The sequence below is a fragment of the Emydura macquarii genome, unplaced genomic scaffold (genome assembly GCF_026122565.2).
Source record: "Emydura macquarii macquarii isolate MOO-44397 ecotype Brisbane River unplaced genomic scaffold, CSIRO-AGI_Emac_v2 contig_1348, whole genome shotgun sequence".
NCBI lineage: Eukaryota > Metazoa > Chordata > Testudines > Chelidae > Emydura > Emydura macquarii.
The window spans coordinates 9,069,143-9,085,361 of record NW_027131485.1 but is presented as its reverse complement, the minus strand read 5'-3'; the positions used below and the strand labels follow the sequence as shown (position 1 = coordinate 9,085,361).

The 16,219-nt window shown below is 39.1% G+C and overlaps 1 protein-coding gene across 1 annotated transcript; it reads left to right on the top strand.

Annotated features, from left to right (window-relative positions):
• Positions 1-7,169: 7,169 nt before the first annotated feature.
• RSL1D1 (ribosomal L1 domain containing 1) lies at positions 7,170-15,044 on the top strand. The gene is made up of 9 exons (XM_067551077.1): positions 7,170-7,314; positions 7,852-7,991; positions 9,004-9,142; positions 10,051-10,199; positions 10,297-10,398; positions 11,425-11,518; positions 11,605-11,733; positions 12,926-13,150; positions 14,483-15,044. The coding sequence occupies exons 1-9, from the start codon at positions 7,279-7,281 to the stop codon at positions 14,831-14,833; spliced, it is 1,365 nt and encodes a 454-aa protein (XP_067407178.1). The 5' UTR covers positions 7,170-7,278; the 3' UTR covers positions 14,834-15,044.
• The last annotated feature ends 1,175 nt before the right edge of the window (positions 15,045-16,219 follow it).

Sequence of the window (16,219 nt, the reverse complement as noted above, 5' to 3'; positions counted from 1 at the left end):
TTTTGAATCCTTATTTCCTTCTGTCAAAACACATGGCGTACTACTTTGAAGATGAAAGAAATAAAGGACTTATCCAACCATAAGAGGACAAAATAATGTGAATTAAGACATGAAGAGTTGAACTGAGTGCATAGCAATGACAACTTTTATCAACAGATAAAACTATTATACTGATCTTACATTATTAAGATCTTGTATGTTCTTGAACTGAAAGCCTTGATAATATATGTACTAATGATTAAATGCAAAAAATCTTTATATGCAGTAGCAGAGTCCTGATTATTCTGTAACATGAAAAATGACAATTCATTCTTTCCTGGTAGTTATAAGAGAAAACAAACAGCGTATAAAATAGGGCCTTGGGCATGCTAATCAGCCACCTAATTGGGAGTATGCCATATTCCTTTGGTCATATTTGCAGATAGGCAGAAAGTGCTATACAGTTGCTGGCACCAGTTTCCTGATGCATACTTATGCTAATCATTAACTAGAGAGAGTTTTCCAAAACTAGCTGTTTATATGGAGTTTATTCCACAGGGATCTTTGCTGGTGATCTGGATTGAGGCCACTCTACTGATTTTTTTTTTCAATGGCACAAGATGCCCAGTGAAGATTATTTAATTAATAATCTCTGCCACTAGCTCATTAAATATTATGGTCATTATGAGAAATGTAGCCTTCATCAGAGGCCTCTATGTCATCAGGCATTGTTTTTTAAAGTTGGTAAACAATTCAGAAGTCTGAATAAATGTTATACCCTGCCTTTTTGGTGTTGGTAGTGCAGTGTTTAGATAATGTGCAGATACCTGAGCAGAGGGAGTTTTCTCCATGCAAGACTAAATGGCTTTTTCCCACCCAGCACTCCAGCAGACTTGCTCAGTCAGCAAGGAAACAGACCTAATCTGCTACTTTACAAACCCCATGGTGGATCCTTTAAGGAAAAGTATACCAACAAAGTTAGTCTTTAGGTATCTAGTGTTGATGGTAAGAAAAGTGGTAGATTCTCAATTTACATTAGTGCACTATAGACCTTAGTTATCAAGTCAGTTTATTTTCCCCCTATAGAGAAGAGTTATCTCTGGTTTTCTGTGTAATCCTAGATTTTGTGTTCTAGTCTTAACATCCAACAAAGATAATTTCTGCCTATGCTGATACATATGTTGGAGAACCTTTTGGTTTTGGGTATAATGCCTTGGTTCAACATGGCCTTTGTCTTCGCTAGTTAAAAAATTTCACACTAACCCTTGATTCCTGCCCCACCACTAGCTGGATTTCTGTTGCCAAAAAAGTCTGCTTGGCAGAGTGGAAGAAAGCACCCACTTGCCCCTCCAATTCTTTGGTGAGGAGGGTTCAATATACTGCATGCAAAAATCTCTTCCAAGAAGTATTAGGATTTGATTAAACACCCCTCAGATTGTCAGATTTTTTAAATCTGTCCTTGTAGGGCAATCTAAAGAAAAACATGGAGAATTAAGCAGTTGAAAGTTACCTCTGCTCACCTCAACACACTATATGCTCACTGCCTGTCTACAGCGTTCTTGTAATTTTGTTCCCTGGATAACATCTCTAGGGGAGAGGACAGAAAACTTTCCACATCCACCACTATGCCTCTTCTACATATTTGCTCTTTCAAATGGTCTGGTTGGTTCACTGAGTTGCATTAAATAACTTACACATGATGACTGCTGTAGAAGGATCCTAATCTTCAAAGGTGGCAAAAAATCTGGCTTCTGCATGGTGTACAAAGGTGTGAAAGAATTTTTCTAAAGTACTTCCTCTTTTAACATTACAAATTCAGATCTGCTTATACTGCTTGTCTAAAGAAACTAGGGACCACTGCAGAACTAATAGATTTATTATTGGTAGTTATGGTAGTGCGCTGAAGCCCCAACTATGATGGGGACCTACTGCATTGGATACTGTACAATTACAGAAGAAGGCATTGTACCTTCTCCTGGGGAATGAATAACAAGGAAGTGAAATCGAATTACTTAAGGCAAATGACTATTATTCACAGTGTGGTAATCAAGTTTGGGCCTCTAGTTTGCTAGGCAATGTATGTAAGAGTCAGTTGCTGCCTAACAAGCTTATACATTGATTTCAAGATGGGAAGCAACAAGTGACTATAGGGGAGAGGAAAATGTGTAAGGAACTGAAAGCTTAAAGAATTGTAGGACTTGGATGATGGTGTTAACAACAGAAGGGGCAGAGGTTTCACCAACAAAAGTGCTGGTGTGGACAACGCTATGTGGACAGGATACACTCTCCCGCCGACATAGCTACGGCAGCTTGTCGCAGGTGGTTTAATTATGCTGGTGGGAGAGCTCTCTCCAGTTGGCATAGAGTGGCTACACAGGAGACCTTACAGTGGTTCAGCTGCAGTACAGCTGTGCCACTGTAAGGTCTGTAGCGTAGACATAACCAAGAAGCATCAGAGGTCAATGCTGGATTGGATAGAAGGAAATAAGTCAGTGGTATAATAGCAGATTTGCATGTCAGTGACATAAAATGATAGGTGAACTAATGTGAACAGAGATCACTTTAAAAAAAACAAATACACCTAAATTGGAAAAACAGCTGTCTTGGTTAAAAATTAACCACTCGTGTCCCTTCAATTAAGGGCTCAACTCCAAAATCCACTTCTCCAGGTTCACCACCACAACTACTAGCAAAAAAAAGAACTGGCTTTAGTCCTAAAATTTCCAAGATAAACTAAAGCACTATTGTTTTGAAAACCTTTTCAGGTCTTTATACCTCAAGAAGAAAGGCATTAACTGGATATATTTTTTCTAGTGCAGGTCATTTTAATAATGGCTTTGGTAGCAATAGAAATAGAATGAGCAATTGGGTTTTTTCCCCTCACTTATAAAAGTGCTGGCTTGAGGCGCCAAATACCAATTACAAAAAAAATCTGCTTTTGGTTTCCTGTGGACGAGAGTTGATGGCAGGAAGGTTAACCCCAGATTGCACTAGTGACGATATGCACACTACTTATAAATAGTTTCTGTAGCCATTTATAACTTGCCTTATAATAAAGTTTGACATCTTCCCTTAGGTTTGAAGCATTTGTTTTCGATTTTTACACTGTGTAAACATCCATATTCTTGACCTCTAACTTGATTATACTTATTTGCATATATTAGATGCCTGTTCTTGGAGGGGAGGAATGTACTCTAAGATTACACAGAAAATCTATACCTAGTGAATGAACTCTTAGCATCTAACAGCAAGATTTTCCAATGATAATTTCCTTGTGTATATCTCCTCAAAATGTTTATTTCTTGCAAATTTCTGCATATTTTTTCCTTCTATGATTTTGGGCAAGTAGTAGCCATGGTCCTGATGGCACATGGATTTCAGAAATTTGCCCCCAAAGAAAAAGTGACAGTCTGGGGGAATAAAAACACTTTTCAAAAAAATTTGGAAGTACAGTGAAGAAAAATCTGATTTTATATTTTTAACTTTAGCTGTTTGTAAAATCAAAGACCTCCTAGATATAGCAGAAACCTTTAATATTCCTTGTATATTAATTTCATTAAAGAATAGTAAGTAAATAAGGGAGGTCTAAAAGCACCCTTTTAGATAATAAATAAAATGAAACATTCTGCAGTTTTGTCATTCCAGGCATCAGCACATTATGGATGTGGATTGTAGGTCAGTAAATACATTGAAAATTTTCACTTGTGTGTATGAAAAATATTGATGATAAAGGATACATTAAAAACAAAGATTAGAGCAGAGTAATTTTGACTTTACAGAGTGTTCAGAATGAATGAAAATGACATTCAGTTTTCTTAGTGGAAGTGATTATTCAATTACAACTTTCTAAATCAAAAGTAATCATGTTGACATTTAACTCCACTGTAGATAATTAATGTTCTAACATATTTGTTAATTTACCCCTGCCCAAAGATTAACCTGGGTGTCTTGATCAAATGATATTCCCATTAATCATTCAACTCTTGAGAGAAATTGGCTATGTATCAATAAGTTAGCTAAATCATTTTTAATGAAGTGTGACTGCTCTGTCAAGTTCTAAGCTTGCACAAAAATTATGACTATCAATGAAAATGAGAAATAATTCACAAGTTGGGAAACTAATGGTGTTTTCCTAGGTTGATTTTAGTGATGAGATTATATAGTAATAGTATACGGATGGATGGTCCAAACATCCTTCAGACAGGACTTCAATTATTCAAATGTAGCTTCTGGCTGGCAAAAACTTCAACCAGCTCATTTTCATAAAGACTTCCCACATAGTCTTCTGACATTCTTCTGTTTTATTAAAACAAATGTCTGCAGTAAAATAAGCAAAGAATGAAAATACACACACGTATATGTACTAGGCTTCTCTGATGCTGTGCTAATGCATACAACATGAGAAGGCTAGTACCATTTTTAATAAAATTGTGCACACACTACGTTCCAACAAAAAAAATCAAAATACTCCTATGAGCCAGTGTCAAATAGCCTCCTATTTAACTGCCCAGTTTTATAGCAGCCTTGCAAAGGTTATCTGTCTAGTCAATAGTTTACACTACACCCATGTGGCACCAAATACTAGCCTTTTTTTCTAATTTGTTTCATTCAAACCACACAGAGGGATAGGAGGTTAGAGTTCCATTTCTAATAATTACGTTTCATACTTCAGTAATAATAATAAAAATGCACTTAATAGTAACTAATGACTTCTGAAGCTCCTCCTTATTCTATTTCTAGTCTTGAAACAAATATGGCATCAAATCAACTAGATTAAAATTAGCTCTTTCCAGCTCTATAAACTAAACTCATTACAAACTGTTCCAAGTCAGGACCAATTCTTTCTCTGTCACCTAATTTATATTTTACTTTTTTCCAGGAGATGACTTAGAACTGCAGAAAAATTAAGCTTTTAGTTTTGGTATGTACTACCCACACATTGACTCAGAAGAGCAGTTCTCATCTGTCAACCACAATCATAGACAGTCCTTCTGTGGAGAAGACTGACTCAGGCCACGTCTACACAACAGCTACTTCAGCTGTGCTACTCTAGCATAGATGCCTTCTACATCAATGGAAGGGGTTTTTTCTGTTAATGTAGTTAATCCACCTCCCTAAGAAGCCATAGCTAGGTCAAGGAAAAATTCTGAAATTTTTCACAGCCCTGAGCAACATAGCTTGGATGATCTAATTTGTAAGTTAGACCAGACCTCAATGATCTAACTTCCAGGATTATCCTTCCTCTGTCCCCCTTCTTTCCCACTCTGTGTATGTCCAATATCTGATACAGAAGTCTTAAGGTCTCTATCTTCCTTCTCTTCAAAGACCCCTAAAATACACACATTCTTTGCTGTCACTTATTTCGCTACCCTTTTTATTTTGCAGAACTCCCTCCTCTACTGGTCTGTGGATAGGACTTTAGATTTTGTGGGTATCAATTCACTAGCACTAAATGCCAACTTCCACATCCTGATGCACTGCAGCAAAGGGCTTTTGCGACCACCAGGTCAGTGCTGTGACATTGCCCTCTCTCTGCAGGCTTTAACAAGCTTTCTCTGATTTCAGTATAAGCTTTCTCGTCCTACACCTGCTCTGCCAGAGATGCTCCAAGGGGTAGAAGAAATATGTTCTGAGTATGGTGGTTAGGCCACATGGTCTAAAAGCTCTCCTACCTCAGATGTGCAGGGGTGATGCATGTAGTAACATATGTAGATCTCAGCAACTTTGAAGCTGCTGCCTTGCTAATCTATTCCAAACTCTTAAATAGGGCTGAGGAAAGTTTGAATCACCCTTAACTACTCCACTTTGTTATCCTGGAGATGCTAGAGCCAGCAGAATGAAAGAAATTAAAATATTCTGCTGTCTGAAATGACTGCATGGAGCATGTGAGAGACCAGAGTATTTTGTCTCCATATTGGTTCTAGCATATCAAGTGCATCAAACTGTGGGGAAGGAGAGCTGACAGAAGGGAGTGAGGGCAGGGCTGAAAGGCAGAGACAATACTCAATAAAGGAGGGAAATGAGCATGGCTTCCAACTTCATGTACTCAAGCAGGGCCTCCCCGCTCCCTTTGTTTCTATACATGCTACTAGCAGAGCAACTGAAGGAGAGGGTTAGAGCAGAACTGTATTATAAGCCTTGCCTGTCCTTACAGACCATGTTGTTCAAAAACCTCTCATATGACATCCCCTCAATCCCTCCAATTGATACTGGATTGCAGGTTTTGGACATGCCAACCTTTACCAGTGTTATCTCTGGTTGAGTGAACATCTATCCCCAAACATACAGATTTGTTACATTTGTTTTTCTCCATCATGTCTCATTCTGGTTTCCAAAAGTAAAATTCATTGCTCTGAGACCATCCTGCCCCTGTCAATCTATTATACTTAGGCCAGGTACTCTCTTTCTCATGGACTCAGTCCCCTGAATTTCTTCAGGTGTCACCCATTTTCTGATAGTATATTTACAGGTATTTCAACCAATCTGCCTCTAGATTAATTAGACCAGTCCTCATATCCTTTTGCAGATGGGGATAAGTATACAATAATAGGTGAAATAATTCAGAAGGAATGCCCCAATACACACACGTGGAAGTTTAAATCTAGTGCTTAGAGCAGGAAACTAGGTGTCAGGCCTGCTAGATTTTATTCCTGACTATTGGTTTTAGGCAAGTTGACTCTCTGGCCCCTCTGGCCTTCTCTACAGATGCTAGAAAAAAGAGCACATATAGCAACTACCAACAACACTGCCCAGCTGCAGGGGCGCTGAGCCATTAATATAGACAGGGCTCCAGTATTTCTACCACTTTGTCATGCACAGCTGGTCAGAGCTGCAGGTTAAAAAAACCTGTGCCCTGCACTATACAAGACTTTCTGTGCTCGGATGGCAGGGTTATTGACAGATACTGCCGCTGGACCCCCCTCCCCACAGCTTCCCTCCCCCTGCGGACCCCCCGTGCCCCCTGCTCCCTCCCCCTGCGAACCCCCCGCTCTCCCCGTGCCCCCTGCTCCCTCCCCATGCGGACCCCCCGCGCCCACAGCTCCCCCCGAGCGCCTTCTCCTCCTCTGGGGGCGCGAAGCGAAAGCACGGGACCGTGACGTGCTAGGCACATAGTCAACCGCCCCCAACCGGCAGCAAGTCGCCGAGACGGCCGCTATTTACGTCATCACGTTGAGCCGCGCCGAGAGGCGGTCTGCGACGAGTGCGCGCGCTGCACAGTGCACGCGTTACGTGTTGCGTGTGCTGAGCAGGCCGTCCGGCCCGCACACGTGGGCTGCGGCGGCCAGGGGACTCGGGAGCATGGCGGCGCGAGCGCAGGAGCTGGATCGCGCCCAGGTACCGGGGACTGCTCGGCTCGGCTCGGCTCTGCGGGGCCTGGTTCGGTTCGCTGTGGCGGGGGGAGCGGGCCGTGCGTGTGGCGGGGGCCCGAGTCACTGCCGAGGGGGATCTAGAGCCCTGCACGCCGCCTGGCGGGGCAGCCCCTCCGCCGCAGGCCTGAGCCCTCAGTGGGTTCTCCGCTTGGGCCCTGTTGGGTTGGCGAGGGGAGGCTGGGGCTCCGCGATTGCCTGGCTTCGACTCCTCATGCATTAGGGGTTGGCGCATTGGGTGCGGGAGGCGACAGCTCTTGCAACTGCGTCCCTGGGGCAGAAGCAGTTCCGCAGTGACCTATGCCATAGCTCGGGCGAACACCAGTGCTGGCAAGCCGAGCCCATTGTAACTGTAACGCTGTAATTCCCGGCGATGGGAGAGAGGACACTAGTCTGCCGGGCAGTACTCCCCATCCAGTGTGTGTCTGCTGATCACTCACTTAGGTTGACACTAACAGGAGAACTCAGCCTAGCCTCAGCTTATCTTCCTGCTTTTCCTTTCCAGGTTAAAAAGGCAGTGCAGGCCCTGCTCGCATACACAAAGACCAGTGATAAAACAGATGAACTGCTTTTGAATGAGAACAAGAATGTATACTTAATGGTGACGGTATGGAAAATCCCAGCACGTGAACAAGTAATCAAGATGTAAGAACTTCTATATTACTGTCTTTCCTACTAATATTTTTCATCTGCTGTGGCATCATGCATTGGACTGAATTTACATTCATTGTTAGTATCCCCATAAACCACCTTGGTTTAAAAAAAAAAAAAAGTTTTCTTGGTTTCAAGAATTGTCAATAGCATCAAAAGTTTGGAGCACTGACCGAGCATGCTTGAGAGTTTCCATGATGTAGGAATTGGCTATTCAGGATCAGATCCTTCATACCTTACTCACTGACAGTCATTTAGATTAGTTACATAAATCAAGATTTTGGCCTATAATCTCTGTGTATATCTAATGGACCAATCCTCTTAGTTTCTAAGTAGCTGGTATCTGTTTTTTTAGCATTCTTCTCAGTTTAGGACATATGAAATATTTTTTTAGTTTTATTACAAATTATTAAAAGATTCCTACTTCTTTTTCGTGTGCCATTGATTGGTTAAGGTGAGACCCAAATTTCACTTTGAGCTGCTGCTTGAGAAGTTACAAATCTGTCTACTTAATGCCCCAATCCAGCAAAGACTTCAACATAGGCTTAATTTTACACACATTAAGTAGTTTTAGTAAAGTCTGTGGGATTACTCGGTACTTAAGCATGTCTACAGTTAAAATACTACTGCTGCAGTGCTTCTGTGTAGATACTGTCTACGCCAATGACAGGAATTCTCCCATCAGCATAGGAAATATACCTCCCTGAGGTGGTAGCTAGGTCAAAGGAAGAATTCCTACGTCAACCTAATGCTGTCTATACCAAGGGTTAGGTTGGTAAGCTACATTTCTCAGGGATATGGATTTTTCACACTGCTGAGAGATGTAGCTATACTGATGTAAAATCACAGCATAGACCAGGTCTAAGTCACTGAAGGATTGGGGCCTAACATCTTTCTGTAGCAGTCATCACTAGTGATTTTGAACTTCTCTATAGATCTAGATTTGGAAAGGGAGATTTGTATTTCTTCTCTGAATGCTTCTACCTTTCTCATCCTCTTGTTATAGACCACTTCCTCATGGTATTCGACCAGAAACATCTGAGGTTTGCCTCTTCACAAAAGATGAGCCTGAATTATCTGCAGAACAGACTGAAAACTTGTACAAGAAACTGTTGATCCAGAATGGGATCACAAGTATCAGCCAGGTAAGGAAGACATTGGGATATGATACGGGACGATAGTGTCTTGTCTTTCTTCTTAAACTTACAAAGAGGAAAAATGGATGTGTGATTTCTAATGCAAAATATTAACTTACTTTAGATGGTTCAAAATTTAGGACCTCCAGTTAAGTTTCTCCAGCACATCAGTATTTCAAAACTTCAAAATTTACCCAGAGGAGCAAAAATGTAATTGGTTTCAGTATTACGCAAGCAAAATATATCCGAGCAAGGCTTATTAATCAGTAGTTTCTTTTGCTTCATTTTTAACATGCCATTAGTTTGCAAAAATTTGAAAATAGTTTTTAAAGCCTTTTTAGAAACTTTTTATCAGTGTCGGACAGTCTTGTTTCACCATTAACTCCCAGATGACTTAAATAAAACAATCTTTAATAAATGGAAAATTGAATACTCCAATAGTCAGGTTCATTTATTGGACAAAATTTTATAGTATTTGACATGTGAATTGTTAAGCAAAGTTTTTTTTTTTACACAAGCTGAAACAATTCACAGTTAACCCAGTCTCAGCTGTGTTGGCTCCTATGTGCTAATAGGAATAAAAAGCAGATAAAAATCATTTTTGAAGTGAATGGTTTTAGTTTAATTATGTGTGACCACATGTACTCCAGCTACCATTTGGTGGTAATATATTGTTTATTACTCTCTAATATCTGTATTGTTTTGACTTTTTAAAAAAGGCGTGTATTCTTCATGTGGTCTTTTTTTGTATAAATAATGTGTCAGTGTTTCCAGTAAAGTAGAAAAGACAACAACGCATTTTAATGTGGAAGTCTTAATGGATATGGCATTCATGCCACTCGGTTGTATATAATCACAGAAGTATTCCATTCACTCTTGCAAGGGAGTTTAATCCTAGCATTACTTTCACATTACAGATCATCTCATACAAAACTCTCAAAAATGAATACAAACCATTTGAAGCAAAGCGTCGTCTCCTGAACAGATTTGATCTCTTCCTGGCCGATGACAGAATTAGAAGGCTTTTGCCCTCACATATCGGGAAACACTTTTATCAAAGCAAAAAGTAAGTCTCTAGCTAAAGCATGTTTTATACCAAATTTTTTTTGGAAGCTGGACTGTTTTTAATATTTTTTCTTTTTCTTTTCCTTTTTTGTTTTTAGGGCACCTTTATCTGTAAACCTGAAAGCCAAGAATCTAGCTAAGGAACTAAGCAAACATATCCAGGGAACTATACTTCCAGTTACCAACAAGGGATGCTGTTAGTACGTATTGATTTTTGGCTTGTGCTTCACTTGAAGGATTCTATTGTGCTCCCGACAGTAGGGTCAGGATACAATGCTAAATTAATTAATTTACTTACTTTCCTTCTGTGAATAAGGTGAGGTAAAGGTTCACCAAAATGCACAGTACTTGGAGTGGACTTTGGTTTGTACAGAGAGAGCAGTGATATTTTTTTAAGATAGAAATCTTGGCAAGGAGTTTTCTTTTTGATCTCTTTTCACTGTAACTTTTCAAAAAAAATGGAGATGACATGATCAAAGCCCTAATCATCACAATGCATTAAACATTAGTGTTAATCTCCCACTCTGCCGGATTTTTATGTGCCTTCATTGATTGCATAGGGTTATTTACTACATTAATAAAAAAGCAGTTTACCTGGACACTCTATTATATGGGAGTTTTGTTTCTGTAAGTCAGTAATTGTCATCTCCCATATTTTAGCACACAATCCTCCTTTCTGTACTTTAAATTTTTATTTTGTGATGAGTATAATACTTATTAGCTATTCTGATGAAGTACATAGACAGCTTGGAGACTTATGGATAAAATTTTCAAAAGCTCCTAATTGACTCATGAGCCTAAATCTCATTGAAAGTCAAGAGGACTTAGGTACTTAAGTCACTTATGTAGCTTTGAAAACGTTACCGTTATGCCTTTGAGAGACAATTCCTTGTTTATAACTTCTTCAGTCATGATTAGTTCCTCGTACATATATAGATATTCTTTAAAAAGTCAATAGAATCTTGCAAAAAATGAAAAAAGGGGGGGGAAAAAAAAAAGCCACCAAGTATCCGATTAGTGAAAAGGCTAGTATAAAATAGTAGTTAAAATAGATCTTATTTTTATATAAAGTCCAGCATTCTTTTTAAAAATTAAGATAATTGTGAATAGACAATACTCAGTTAATTTCTGGATATGCCTAAAAGCAAACGGTTTAGTCAGAAGATATTTTTCTATAGGATTGCTGTTTACCAGTATATAAACAGCACACCTTTCTTTTCTTTCAGTACAGCACGCATAGGTCACACTGGGATGAAGGCTGATGAGTTACTAGAAAATATCACTGTTGCTGTTGAGGTGATTTCCAATAAGTTGCCAAAGGTACTATCACATGATTAAATTGCAATGTGAAATGGAATTGATTTTAGCATTTCTTTGTTTATATTTACTCTTCTTAATCATTGCAGAATTGGAAAAATATTAAAGTTCTTCACCTCAAAACACTCAACTCAGTTGCTCTTCCAATCTTCAATTCATATATCTGCAATTTAGATGAACTTGACAAGCAGCCATCTCTTCATCAAAAGGGAGAACAGGTAAAAACTTCCTACTAACTTATTTACAGCATAGCTTTCCACAAGGTGGTGCTATAACCACTGGTTATTTGGTTACCTTTATGGAATAAAGTTTTAATACATTGGATTTGGGGATATTTTGCCAGACACTTGGGTGCAGTACACAGACAGCAGTATATATAAGTGATGCGTAAATTGTTCTCACCCAGCACTGCATGCTGTTACAACGGTACATGGTAATAGGAAACAACTGGTTCTACTTGAAGTAATGGAAAACTGAAAACAATCCATTAGTGTTGCCAGTCTCCTTCCTTAAACTGGTGGAGGTTGAGAGCAGATTCCTCCACCTCTCTATGTCCTTATTTTTGCCTTGAGATCTGGTCATCTTCATGAACCAGCCAGCATATGCGGCTTCAGTTATTTTTATAAGGAAAATACAAAAGATTAAAATAAATACTTGTATTAAATTCATACGCAGCTCAGGAGGATGCGTCAATTACTTATCAGCTGAGGTACAACTTAAAAATTGCTTGGGTAATAGACTCTAAAACATTTGGGATATTTAAAAAAAAATTTTTTATTTGGATGCTGTTTCATCAATTTAATCCACTTGAAGAATGTCAGCTATTCCTTTGCATTGAATTCTGCAACTGACTTCCCGGTACTTAAAATAGTTGATTTTTGCTTAGAGCTGTTAATTTGTCCCTCTACACTTTGAGAACTTGCCAATTTTGATGTCAGAGTATAGCTTCTATACAGGGAAGATATGGTATAATATAGTTTCTTTACAGGGAAGATCTATATTTTTTAAATTTTAAATTTATAATAATTCACTAAATCATGTAATTTATATATATTAATACAAGATATATTAATAATATATGTAATTCATACATGATTACTATGCCTTTTGGCAAACTATCTAAAAGTAAAACAGCATTTTTCCTCCTTGCCTTTTGACAGAGCTAAACTGCTGAATTGCAAGGTGCATGTTAACATTGCTTATAAAATTGCTGATACTGAAGAATTGTCATTTGTGTTGGTTTAGAAGTAAACACTCTTTCAAGATCTTCCATTTCAGAAGTTCTGCAATAGCGGACTGCTCATTCTCGCCCTTGTAGTAAAATGGATCAGTATATTTGTAATAGTGAGTGTGGGACTGAGGGGGGAGGGGTTTGTGTATAACTGAAGATGTTTTAATTCTTCCTGTAAGAAAAAAAAAGGAAAGAAAAGGAAACCGAAGGCAGCTACACAACAGACTTCAACTAAAGCCAAAGGGACAGTTGAAATGAATAATAATGCTGCTGCTACCGGAGACCTTGAGAGGGAACAGAAGGGAAAAGTAGAAACCTTGGCAGTCAAAGAACCAAATGAGGATGATGGAGAAATTCCACAACTGGTTCCTATTCAAACAGCAGCCAGCATAGAGGGGCAGGAGGTAATTCTATTTAACAACAATCTTGTGAAATCTAAAGTTGAGCTTTAACTGAATGAAGATTTTGAATGTGGATGAAGTATACCTTTAGAAAGGAAAAGGTTTGAGATAAGCTAATGGAAACAGCAAGCAAGTTAAATCATTGGTATTTAATGTTTGCAGGGCACTGTGTTTTAATACACTTGAAATGCAACAGATATTCCTATGCGTATCACAAGAGCCAGGGATTCTTTTCTATTGGGATTTTTTACAAGCCTCTTATGGACAGAGGAAGCTTTTTTTCTTTTAAAACAAAAAAAAGGTGGACAATAACAATTTATTAATTTTTCTGAACAATTTCACTTCTGACTAGCACAAACAGGTTCTCTCTTAGATAAAATTTCACTCCAGAAGTCTTTGTTTTATCTGCCATTCTGTCTAAAATCTTAGTTACATTGGTCAACTCACTTTTCACATGTCTGCTATTTGGAAAGACAGAACTATGCACTCTGTAAATGGATATTGTGCCCATGCATCTGTTTTACATATGGTTTCATCAAATTTTGACATCTCTATGTTTTTAAGGGACTGGTTGTCATAGATAATCATAGCTACCTGGTAGTGATTCATTCTGTTACTCTGACTTTTGAGATAAACAACTTTGAGTCAAGTTATGAATCAAGTAAATCTCTTTTAAATGTGCCCCCTTCTTCCTGTGTGAAAATCACCATTTAGGGGAGAGGTAATGTCAAATATTTTGTGGGCTAATACATATAATTTACATTTCTGATTGCAAAAAACTAGGAGAGCCAAAGGTGAGAAATTGAAAGCCTTGATGGGCTCTTCATATCAATCCAGTCATTATTGGAAATGGAGCTCATATCATTAGAATTTCTTCAAAACTATCAAGTTAATTTTGGATGGTATTGGTATTCACATCTCTAACCATGCTCTGTTTGCAGACTTGCTAGAAATATCTGTATTAAATATCCAGTTGAGAGAAAATAAATGAACAAAGCAAATTACAAAGTTGTTCTAAAATGCAGCATAGTCTTGGATTTTTTTATTTTAAGCATAATTTTTAAACTACTATGTGTGCCCTCCTTAAGTCTGTTCCCTTTCTGTACAGTATCACTGAAAATATTTTTTTTTCTTGGACCCTTTCATGGTTGAGTTGAGTTATATTAACCCTTGCACAGCCTACCTAAAATATGACCAATTGAGTTAGGGCAGAGTATAATAAATTCAGTGGATGGCATTTCTCTTTAGTGCTTATGTTTTTATCAATCTCATCTTGCAAAACAATTACGTTTCCTTTGTTGTAAGATGACACTTTTCCCTGTGTCATAAATACAGAAAACCGAACCAAATCAGACTCCAGGAAAAGGTGCGAACATGAGCAGAAAAGCTAAAACACCCCTTGGTAAGAGAAAAATGACATCGTTGGCTCAGGAGACTCCAAAACCAAAACTTATATTGGCTGAAAATGAGACAAATTCACCAATCCGAGCTCAGCAGAAAGAATCGAAGAAGCCAAGGACCTCAAATGAAGCAGTAAAGGAAAAGGTGCTGAAAAAGACTCCCAAAAAGCCAGAAGTGAAATCTTTTGTGACACCTAATGGGGCCAAGCTTGTAAAATCAGCCAAGAAAGCTCCCAAAACACCAAAATGTATACGCAAGAAAATGAAAGTCCCACAATCAGTCTGAACAGTGTCAGTTATGTTATTGTTTTATCCTATGAAGTGAGGTGGTTAAATGTATTTGCTTTGCTAAAAAGTAAATTTACTATTAATTAGAGAAAACAGCTTGATTAAAAGAGAGCCTGAGCAGAGGGAGCTGCCTTCACCAAGGTTTAATCACTTATCATTATCACTTGTAGTGGGGCAATGAGATATGTAAATAAACCTTTTCTAATGTGGCCGTCTCTACACTTGTTTGTGTGAACCACCCAGGCTGTATTATTTCCTGTGCCTATACTAAAAACTACACTTTCATGCTTTATTTAGCAAAACGGATGCTTCAAGCAAGAGTTGTCTGCTTTTAACAATGCAGAAGAGAGAGAAAATAGGATAGTACAGATGATGGAAATACAGCTTCAAGATACAGGGAGGCTAGTCAATCCATAGACATACTTTGGGTGGGCAGGTTGGCCACAACAGCTATTGCTGGGGGGTCCTAGTTCACCTCCCCGGTCAGACTCTCCTTTACTGGTCTTTAGGCTGGGCAGAGCTGGATGGCTCTCATCTTGCGGTGCTGGGGCCGTGCAGTACAGTTGATTTCAGAATCCAGGTGATAAGCAGAGAGAGAACGGGATGAAAATAGCGGGACAAAAAGGAACACGGCGCAAGAAGACAGAAAAGGATCTCACACGTGTCAGGCTGGGGTCCTGTCTGGTGCAACAATGATGGTCAAACATCCCTGTTGGGTTGCTTATCAGGGTCTACTAGCACAGCAACAACCCTTGCTGCAGTGATGGTAAACCGTTTTTCTTCCCCAAAGTCTTTCCTAAGGGCCTCAAAAGCGATGAGGGGAATTAACCCATCCTCTTGTTAATTTGCTCGCCAAAAGGCAGAATTTCCTAAGCATGTATTTTGGTCCATTGATTTCTTGTCCTTATTTACCAGTCATAATCTTAACACACTCTTTGAGTGGTATCAGTAAACCCTTTCTGTTTAAATTTAATTCAGTCTCTGTCTCATCACACTTTTTCTTAAACAGTTTGATATAATAGGTCATTCTGACAATTTGTGAACTATTACCCACAGTTGAGCTCACTGTTAGGGTAAATTTGTAGGCCCCATTATTATAACAATCCTCATATTCCTTGACCTGTCAGCTGCCTTCAATGCCAACATCCATGCATTTCTTAGCCTCCCTAAACTGGTGGCGGACTCCCAGGGCAATGATGAAGGGCATTACTTTCGGGGAACTGGTCCTGTTGCTCACCCTAATTTCTGACGCATCGGACGTAGGATGGGGAGCCCACATCAGTGCCAACCTAGGCACTCGGGCTCTGGTCAGGGGAGGAGAGGCTCCTGCACATCAACGTGAAGGAGCTGAGGGCCATTCGCCTAGCGTGGAAGGTGTTCCTCC